At 40.9% G+C, this 10,703-nt stretch overlaps 1 protein-coding gene across 1 annotated transcript; it reads right to left on the bottom strand.

Moving 5' to 3' along the window:
- Positions 1–3,247: 3,247 nt before the first annotated feature.
- Positions 3,248–10,668, bottom strand: PRDX4 (peroxiredoxin 4). Its single transcript, XM_031060210.1, has 7 exons — positions 10,538–10,668; positions 9,035–9,152; positions 7,959–8,075; positions 7,288–7,410; positions 6,532–6,662; positions 4,925–4,959; positions 3,248–3,371 (listed from the first exon to the last, which is right to left on the bottom strand). The coding sequence occupies exons 1-7, from the start codon at positions 10,551–10,553 to the stop codon at positions 3,321–3,323; spliced, it is 591 nt and encodes a 196-aa protein (XP_030916070.1). The 5' UTR covers positions 10,554–10,668; the 3' UTR covers positions 3,248–3,320.
- Positions 10,669–10,703: the final 35 nt, after the last annotated feature.

Genomic DNA, 10,703 nt, shown 5'->3' with positions numbered 1-10,703 from the left:
TAACAGCTTATGGTAGCCCTTTTTCAAACAGGGACAATTCCTTTGCTGCCCTGCCAGATTTTGCAGCCATGCCACAATTTACAGCACTCTGGAAAGAAGTTTGCAGGAGCTGGTGCAATGTGGGCCACAGAGCAACAGTTTTAGTTCAGAAACCTGCTCTAAACTCACTGCATGCTCAATTGGTTTTACTGCATGTCCAGTCCAGCCTTTGGTGACACTGGTTTCATTGCTGATCCTGCTCTGAATGCATTCTCAACTAGGCATGAGAGAGATAATTTCTGCATGGGCCAGGCACAAGCCAACAGGAAAATAAAAGGGTAAATACTCAGCTTTCATGAAAGAGAAACTGGGGACTCCTTTTGTGGAAGGTGTAGTTGGATGACCAGAGCTGCACAGAAAATACACTGGAGCACTTCTCTGCCAGCAGAGCTCCTCATCCCTGCAGGAGTCCTGTCCATGAGGCTGGAGGCACTGCTGGGCATTGGCAGGTTGGAAAATACCTGTAAGATAAACATTGAGTCCAACTGTAAACCTACTACCAGTACAGGCTCCCAGCAACATGGTGGTTGTTTTTTGGATATACTCAAGTTTGCAGAGGAAGAGGTTTCTCTGGGCAAGGAATGGGCATAACCCAGGAAAACTGCAGAGGGCTACATCAGCTAATAACATCAAAAATCTGTGCCATTATTATTATCTGAATTGATGCTTCTTTGATACTTCTGGAAGTTACATCCAGGAAGTTACATCCATATGTAGCTTAACAGCTGAGGGGGCAGTAGAAGGGTGTGGGATGTTTGCCCAAAATAGCAGAGGAAGTTGAAGACTGTGTCTCATTATTAGTCATTACTTGCCTTGCAGGAACATTTTTGCTTTTTCTGTAGAAGACAGGCTCACAATGGCATCTGCAGCATTTTATGCACTTCCAAGAGAGGCCCCTGAATATATCCTGGTGTTTGGGAAAGCAGAGGTGTATGAAAATTAAGTTTTGCACTATTTGAAACATCACTTGGAGTACCGGAAGAACAGAGTGCTTTGTCATTTGTTCATTTCAAATATGTACAATCACAAGGCAACTCAAGTCTTTGCTTAAGGACTACTTCCCTATTTCCCTAATACTTTTTATCCCCATTAAACTGCATTAAAAAAAACCAAACCAACCCTATGCCATCCCTTACCACATGTTTAAAATGTAAATGTGCATTTATAAAAACCTTGAAAGTTTACACAGCTATGCTGCTGTGACTTAAACTTGGAATGGTCAAAGCATGCAGATGGCCCCAGTTTTCTTCAGTCACTGTGTTCTCAGCACAATTGTCTGTTCTTCACTCAGGCTGTGTACAGCTTTTGACATGTGCTGGTGCTGACTGCTACAGAGATACACCCTGTGGCTGTGTTGGTGTAACTTGCTGCTCACTGGGCTCTGCAAGGAGCCATGAGCTGGGTGGAACACATTCAACACATGGCAGATAACTCATCTCTGTCTTTATCAGTGTCACTGGCTGGTTCAGTGCCACATGTTCCTGCAGCTGGGAGAGCATTAGGTGTGACTGAGAGCCAGCTGGCTGGAGAGGGGCAAGGACTCTCAGCACCAGGTTCTAAAGGGGGCACAAGCACTGTGTTCATTTCGTGCCTTGGGCTGCTGCTGAATGTCCATGGGATAGTTGGGCCCACATTTCTCATGCTGCAGTGGCTTGGGGTTATTTTAACACGCTGTGTCATGTTCTTGGTGCTTCAGGGTTGATGTAAACAGAATCCAGAGTAAAATTTAAGGTGATTCACATCCTAGTCATGTGAGAAGGCACCTCTCTCTACAAGCTGCCCTCTGGTCTTTGCTGTCACAGGCTGGAGCAGCACAGCAGGAGCCTTTGGGGTTTGGCATTGATCCCGTTCTGCCTCTGTTACCCTCTGGATGGGATGAGGCACTGCCTTCCCCAGTCCTCACAGGAACAGGGAGGCTGAGGCTCAGGGAAGCTCTGCTTGCCCTGGCTGTGGTTCCATCGGCCCGTGGCATCGCATGGGTGTTATTTGTATCAGAGCTGAAGAGAAGGAAGCAGCTGTTCCTGCTCTGTGTCTGCAGTGACCAACAGGGAGAGCTGCTCACTACTCACCCAAGCCCACAAAATCATGTAACTTCACAGGGCAAATGCAAGTCCCGGCCTGGTTCTGCAGAACTGTAGTGAAGGGTCTATGTATAGGGCAGGGAATTGTATGGTCTGGTGAGGGAATGGGAAGTGAGTTCTCAGGCAGGTGGGATCCAACCAAGAGTAATAATGTAGTAGTGGTGCAGATTGGAAATGGAAGGTGCCTGTTGACTTTTCAACGATGACCCTGGTGAAAAGGATCACACATTTCAGTTGCTGTTTTTCCAGTTGCACAGAATTTAGAATACTGTGTCAAAAACAGGAAGAGGTGGGAAGAAGCAAGATGACATCCTCAGGAAAGGGTTCTCCAGTGCACACAAGTATGTCTTACGTGGAGACGTTCTTTTCACTTGAAAGAAGAAATTCTTGTCCATCAGCCACAAGAGTTTCTGATGATCACATGTCAGTACTTATCTCAGGAAAGACTACAGCTATGCCCTTAAAACTAGGAGCAACAGTTAGGGATTGGATTGGCACAGGACACTATCCCCCACATCCATCTCTTAACAGTATAGGGACAGGGACAAAACTCAGAAAATGTGAAACAGAATCAATCTTATCAGCAAATACACTACAAATTTAAGCACGGAAAAATTTACTGATTCAGCCCTTGAATCACATGAACTGGTAGAGGTGTGGGTTTTGCACTGCAGATGTACTGATTTATATAGTGTAGGGTATGTTCTTAGTAGTTGAAAAATGTTTTCAAGCTTTACACATTTAATTCAGCAACTGTAACTTATTCCTGGCTTTTAAGTTAGCTGCTATTGCCACTGGACTACAGACAAATGTACCACAACCAAGTGGCTCTTTTCTAGCTGTAGTTTCTAGGATGTGACCAAACACACCCAAACACACAAGACTTTTGCAGAAATTAAAAAATCCATTAATAGCAAAAGTCATGAATCTAAGCATAAGATGCTAAATGGATTCGGGGAAGACTGAGCATTTAAATACCACCTAAAGAGAAAACATGTATTTCATAAGAATATTCTCTGATAACTAATGAGATACCTGTGCTTCACACAGGTTAGACATCTGTTTAAACAATAAGCCCTTTAATGTTTTACTGCTGTTACATATTAAACATATCAAACTCACAAAAGTACCAAAATTAATGAAATTTTATTGGCAAAAATCAAGTTGAATGTGACCTATTGAATTCAACAGAAGTGAGCCTCAGTTTAGTTTATCAAAATACTTCAGTTTTCCAGCTGGATCTGGAATTATCTGTGCAAGAAAGAAAATGAAAATGTTAGTCAAAAACCAAAGCCATGAAAACATAGCAAACTATAAAGCCAGAAAAGCACAGTATTTCACAGTAAGATGCTACTGCCAACTCACTTGCAACACTGAAGAGTAATTTATCAGTTGATTTGGTGCTAGATTACTGTTCATCTCTAAAGGTACCTAACAGCAGCAGCAGAGAGATTCAACCAACTGAGGCATGAGAGAGTGCAGCCTACCAAAGGAAGAATTTTGACAGCTTGCCCCAAAAGCAAGATATTTTGGTAAATTAGTATCTGTAATCTAGAGGCTCAGAATTTACTTACAGTTCTTCCCTTGGCCACCACACTCTCATGGCTTCCTCTGGTTTGATCTAATTAAATCAAACACATTTAGAAGGCATGACTACATCTTTGAGAAAGGCTTTTTCAACTACTCCACTACTGTCTGCATCTTTTGCACAGAGGAGGTGAAGAATGCTTATGTACTGCTTTACATTACTAAACTGGCAGTGTTGGAGCTGTTAGCATCAGCATTGTAAGGCTGTTAGAAAATATATCAGTCATGTTATATAGGTGATCCTAGTCATGGAGGGCAGAACTTTTCAGTGCCAAAATACAAATGTTGGGCCAGCCCACCCTCTTTCATTTTACAGTCTTAAATATCCAGCTTCCCCCATTATGATACTCCTCTGCTAGCTTGAAAAAATTGACTCCCAGGCTCAAGTCATCCTAGGAAACTTCCTCATCCAGCAAAGAAACATGGTTTAACATTCCACCAGTTTTTACTATCAAGTACAATGCTCACTAACTCTGCTTAGAGGCTGCTGGGACCTGTTTTTTGTTGAGCCAGCTCTTTAACAACAGTACTCTGTCATCACCAGATAGTTCAGAAGGAAGCCACACGCTCAACTGACAGTGATCTCATCTGAGTGAGGCAGCTCAGACCTCTGGTGAAAGTTTCATTATTCTGCTGAGGCTTGCTCTGGGCCAGGGAACACAAACAAGTTCAGTGAGTGTTTATGTGAACTCTGGCTCCTCTGCCTCCAGTCACATGGAGCCCAGGAGTAGCAAAGAAGGGAGGGGAATTGCACAGCAAAGCAGTGCTCCCTGCTGGAGTGCTGATGGTGGCACTGGCTCTGGCACATAGCACAGCAGCCTGGGAACTTCTGTGTGTCGTTTTTTAGTGCCCAGGATCTGCAGTAAGAACCACCAAGAATTTATATAGACAAATAACCAAGAAGATACAACAAACTCAAGAGTTTCGAACTTTCCCTCATCAGGTGTTAACAGGAAAAAGTTCTTCATCACAAAGTCACTGCTGGACAAGCGAATTTTGTTCACACACCAGGAGTTTGAAACAACTGGGAGATGTCTAGTGTGAGGAAAACACTCCCCTAATGAAATCAATAGTAATCCAAATGGTGTAAGTTTAATAATGTGATATTACTCATACCTTCTCACTGGAAGTTGTTGAGATTTTGGATTTGGCTCTAGTAGAAATGTAACTGAGCGCTTGCTAGTACTACATGCATGTTAATATAAACAGTGACTTACTGTTTCACTGCCAGGCTTCCAACCCGCAGGGCAAACTGAAAAAAAAGGGACAAGGTTAGCTCAAGTATTTTTACACACACAGACTTTTGTGTCCTTAATATTCTCTTTCTGACCTTAAAGTAAAACACCATGAAGTGTCACATGTCAATATCTGAAACTATTAAATGTGCAGTTTTCTTTACACATGGGATGGTGACTGAGCAGTTTACACCTGACACCACCCAGCACTCAGTTACCTGCAAACTGCAAATCTCTGGATGGATGCCTATGCCTTAGTTTAATTTCTGTGCCCTTCTACATGAAGTACTTGGCAGTACAGTATCTGAGAATGAACACCTATTTTAGTAAAACAGAAGTTTTGAAGTAAAATTCAGGTGACTACATAGAGACCTACCTTTCTTTCTTTAAAACCAAAACCAGGAGCATTTTTTAGCAAAGAGATCAGTTCAAAGATTTCACAAGACACTAATTTTATTTGTAACCTTGCTTAGGAGCAAAGGGATTGCAGCATGTGCTTACCACAGTGTGGCTGGGAGCCCTGGGACCACCTGAACAGCTGCATATTCTGGAGTAAAGCTCTCATCTATTCAGAGCTCTCCCTCTGAGGCTTCAGTTATGTCATATTACACTGCTTTAAGACAGGTTGGCAGACAAAATGCCCCACATGCTAGTAGGAATTGTGGAGAACTGTTAATCTGTGCAAAGAAACCAATGAGGTGTCTACAGAGGCTCTCCTCAACATTCATGTAAAAGCTGGGAAAAAAAAAGTGGTATTCTGGAAACACTGCAAATCAACATTCTGTAAGCTGGCTTTGCACTAAATGTGGGGAAACTTCCTTAGTCAGATGTGCATAGCCTAAGTATCAACATCTGTTTTTTCAAGTCTGTATAGCACTGCAGAATAACGATTTGTACCTTCATATAAAGGTACTTTCAAATGCTTGGAGACATTGAGTTGAACTGGAAGTTAAGTTGCTAAATGTGTATTCATACCTAAACAAATCTTCAAATGAGTTATTTAAAGAAATGTCAAAAAGTTCACCCCATGCTTGAACTGGAGGAATAAGAATTCTTGATACAAAGTAATGAACTGAAGACAGTAAAATTTCTTTTTTGGGGAAAGATGATCACACAGCACTTATACAGAAAACACAAGTAATGGTGCTATAATTTCCCCAGCATCACCATGTATCTTGACATGAAACATTCTCAATTAGTTGTCACAGGTCCTCACTGAATAGCACAGGACAAGGATGGCCTGCAGCTCCATTATTTTAGTATGCAAAAATGTACTGAAATATTGGGCCACATTCTACACAGCCTTATATTTTGTACAAATTTATGCTTGTGACACATGGTACATCATGCCAAAATTCAGACTAGAAGAATGCTTTATGCTCTCATTCTCACAGATGTGAAACAAAATGTAAATTACTATTCTAGAATCAACCTAAGGACTGGGACCACGGAATCAAACAGGGCAATCCAAGCACTTCAGTCACTGTATGAGGCCAGTCCTTAATGCTACTGAGCATCTTTCCTCCAAAAGCTAATACAGCTTCCAGGGTAAGTAAAACAATCTTCAATATGGCAATAGTTAAAAGCACCTTCTCCATGTTTGTCTGTGTACTGGAATGCTTGCACTAAACGAAGTGTTTCATCCACTGATCTCCCAACAGGAAGGTCATTCATTGTGATCTGTCGAAGGATTCTCTTATTGTCAATAATGAAAAGGCCTCTGTGGGTAGAAAAAGTGTGTGTGTTAGGAAACAGAATTAATAATAGTGGTGTTTTCATACTTTATTTTATGTCTGCTGGATGGGAGGAATTTTATTTTTGCAAACACCATGTAATACCCACCACCAGTCACTTACTCTTCTTTACCTGGGTATCAGAGGACTTGAGCTGAGCTCCAGTTAAAACCAAAAAAATAAACTTCTTTGCAGAACTAACATAGAGCTAAGCTCTGCCAGGCCCTGCCAGGGGATGCTGCAGATGCTATGGCATTACAGGGATCCCCAAAGAAACTATTCAGTTTTAGGCAAATGTATCTCTTCAGGTAACCTTAGTCTTGACTCCACCTGGACTTGGGAGGTCCCTGAGCAGCTGCAGTTCTGGGGAATCCTGCACATTTGCAGTGCCCTAGGTATCTACTGATGTCTGCTGTTAAACAGGATATTAACCTTGACCCCTCTTCTGACTCATTATGACTACACTTTTTGTGTTCTTCAATATTAGCTACTTGCTATGAATCCCCAAGTAAAAGCTGCTCTAAAAGAAAAACTTCAAATGCTTCTTTAAATATAAAGCAGGAAGTATTAGCCCCAGCAAAAACCCAAGCAAACTGCAACCCAGTGAAATACCTGAGTGTATGTCCTTGATCTTCCAGATACACTCCATAATCCTTTGAAATCTGGTGTGTCAGATCAGAAAGAAGGGGAATCTTCATTGGTCCAAGTCCTCCTTGTTTACGAGGAGTATTAATCCTTTGAAGGAAAGGAAATATAGATGTATTTCTCATACAGATTTCTATTCCCTATACAAGTCAGAAATCACAAACCACATCAGTATGGACAGAAGGCTTTACTGCAAGTGACATTTTTTCTGTTCTGCACACAAAGGAGATGAACAGTATTTGTGGCTTGAACAAAATGTTCAGTAGATCTTCTGCAGTTTTGGCAACATCTTTTAATGATGACCTTTTTCTTATCAGTTGCATTTGCTTTATGCCAATGTGCTCATGAACTGGGACAAGTGAAGCATTTCCTGACAGTTTCCTTAATACTTTCTTTTTGTATTAGTAGTATTTTTTGGACTGAGACACAACATATTGCAATAGACATTAAACAAGCTTAAAAAATAAAGGTACTTTCACACACTAGGTTAAAATTTACTTTAAACATTTGTGTCAATAGCATCACACTTTCACACATTATGATTTACCTCCACAGGCTAAAAATCTGGGGAGTACTGTTCTTCTGCTAAGTTGGAACTATGAATAATGTTTAGTGAAAGACATGAGAAAGATACATACCATGCTAAGTGAGTGAATTTTGAGTCCACAGAACATGCTACTACTTCAGTATTTATTGCTCTGAATTCTTCAATTCGGTCACTGAAGGCAATTATCTCAGTTGGACAGACAAATGTACTGGATGATTGAAGACAAGATAAAAGACAAAATTTCATGAGAAAGCCAGTAAATTCTCTGCCTAACTTAAAATGGTGTATTTATAATAAATTATTTCAGCTTTTGCTTATTTTTATTGCTCTTTCAAGTATTTAACCAAAACGCTGCTTGACGAATCCTCCACCCTCTGACTCCAGCTTTGTTACAAATGGATTATTTCTGAAGACTATAAATCTATGGTTATTTTACAATCTGGATTCAGAGCTTGTACAGTTACTTTCTTTTAGACTTTACAAATGTGGCTGAATTTAATCACTCTAAGCCAATTTTTTCAGAGGATCATACTATAATTTGTGGTTACTGTGCAAATCTACAACTTTTAACTAATTTGTCTTCAATTTTTTCTATTACAGAAGAACTAAAGCAGTAAAGCTAATGATGATATACTATTAAAAGTAGTTATGCATCTCTGTCCTCTTATCTTCATTTTGTGGAAAAGAATGGGATTGTCCTTTAAAAAGCAGAAGTGTTTTCACTCAGTCAGTAAAGTTTCTGCATTCTAAATAAAAGAGGTTAATGCCAAGTGCTCACAGGATGTTATGGGACAAGCTTAAAGGGAAAATGCCACCTCTTGGATATATTATATATATTCTAGAAATGATGCTCTCTTCTACTTGCAGCACTGATTTACAGCACGAAACAGAACATAGACTCTGCCTAACTGGGTAACTACAAAGCTGTTTGTTTTGTGTGGAGACACAAATTAGTGGACACAGTTACCAGGATAAAGACTGTGTTGCAATTTTACCAATGCATGATGAGAAAACAAATGCAAAGAATATATCTTCTTCTGTCACTCCTTTCTTCTCTCCTAAATTCTTACCAAACAAAAAATACAAGACCTCAAAAAAGAGAAGAATTAATGAATTATGAATCTAGTGTAGCTGCACTTAGTAGTATCCTACAGTGTTCCTACTTACAAGTCAAGAGGATAGAAGAAGAAGACAAGATATTTTCCTTCATAATCTGTTAGCTTCAGCTCTTTAAACTCTCCATTAATGACTGCTGTTCCCTCCCAGTAAGGTGCTGGCTTGGAGACTGAAATGCAAAGAACATTGAATTAAAAGTCAGAGTATAACACCTGTGTTCAAACCAAGCTGCCCAAGGACAGCTGTTCTTCCTTTTGCTTGAAAAACAACCTGCAGCACAGTTCCAAGATGAAACTGCTTTTTAAACAGGGGGGTACAGAATGATGAAGAAATGAAGGCTTTAGTACACACACAAAGTAAATAATTTGACCAACTTGTGCCCTGCTGATCACTGATAATCAAGGCTACACAAACCTTATCTGGGCTGACTGAACAAACCCTGCATGCACTGCCAGCTCAGGGCACCTGCTAGACTGAAGGGGAAAGCTCTTTAATACTGCAGGTACTCTCATTGCTCCGTTAAAAATAGCTGTTGGGAACCAGAAGCACAAGATAGTTCAAACTCACTTTGCTACTTTTTAACCATGGAAACCTGTCTGGAATTCTGGTCCACAAAAAATACATGCCACAACATGGTTGTGGCAAATGCCTAAAAATGCAGCATATGTTTCTTAAATTACAACTCCTAAGCAAATTTTAACTTGAAGATAGCTGTGTTTTAAAAAAAATACAGTTGAAAAGCATGAAATATATTTACTATTCCTATCAGATGGGATTAACCTTGAATTTAAAATATTAAAAATTTATCTGCCAGGTTCTATTTTCATATCACTGTGAATTCTGAGACAAAGGATAGGGTATGCTGGATTACAAGGTGGTCTGAATACACTTGCCATGTCAAGGACACTGACATACAGCTCCAGCAAATTAGGGAAAAGCTTCTGAGAAAAATATATGGAATCTTAAATATTATCTGGACGATGCCTGAATTGTTTGGCTCTCCTTTTCTTAGGATGACCCACAGCTGCAGAATACAGTTAGCAAGGATGTATAACAACGACCTTCAGACTAGGAGGGAGAAGGAAAAGATATTTAATGAAATACTGTATATCTTGACCCCCTTCTAAATTAAGGTAGCTGTTTTTGCAGTTATAAACATCTGTTTGTAATAAATTACATTGCAAAGGGAGAAAAACCCAAACAGCATCGGTTACAAATATCTTGGCTGATTTTCCTTTGGTTTTTTTTTTTTTTTGTTTTGGTAGCATCTGCTTGCAAACATTTAAAACAGAACATATGCCCTGGTTCAGTAATGGAAAAGGATTTCAAATTGAAGATAATATCTGTGTGATCTCTCTGTACTCTGTGCCCTGCAGGACGGGACTTTGAGCAGTGTCCCTGAACATCTCCCAGCGATGCCATTTACGGTGTTTGCCCCACGCCTGTCACGGAAAGCACTGAAAGCGCATCAGAGCACGGGCACAAAGGCAGCGCCAAGGGCAGCGCGGTGGCGGCGGGTTACGAGGGGCGCCCGTTCATTGTTTCAGATCGCACTGTGAGCGCAGAACATTCCTGTGGATCCCACGAAGCGCTTCCCTGAACTCGTTCGCCATTTCTGGAACCGCGGACCTCGCTGGACACCCGTGAGGCGGCGGCGGTGACCACGATGGGGATGCAGCTCTGGAAGGAGCTGGCCCTCCCCGTCCTCCCCTCTCCCCCA

The sequence above is a fragment of the Geospiza fortis genome, unplaced genomic scaffold (genome assembly GCF_000277835.1).
Source record: "Geospiza fortis unplaced genomic scaffold, GeoFor_1.0 scaffold161, whole genome shotgun sequence".
Taxonomy (NCBI): domain Eukaryota; kingdom Metazoa; phylum Chordata; class Aves; order Passeriformes; family Thraupidae; genus Geospiza; species Geospiza fortis.
Note: the sequence above shows the minus strand (reverse complement) of the source record. Positions and strands in the feature narration are given on the sequence as shown.

What these genes read in the sequence shown, in the direction of transcription:
- PRDX4 (XM_031060210.1), bottom strand. An exon ending in TTCTTCTATCCTCTTGACTT is followed by an intron (nt 8,076 to 9,034) that starts GTAAGTAGGAAC and finishes TCAATCATCCAG; the next exon opens with TACATTTGTCTGTCCAACTG. An exon ending in GGAAGCCTGGCAGTGAAACA is followed by an intron (nt 3,372 to 4,924) that starts GTAAGTCACTGT and finishes TTTCTTGCACAG; the next exon opens with ATAATTCCAGATCCAGCTGG.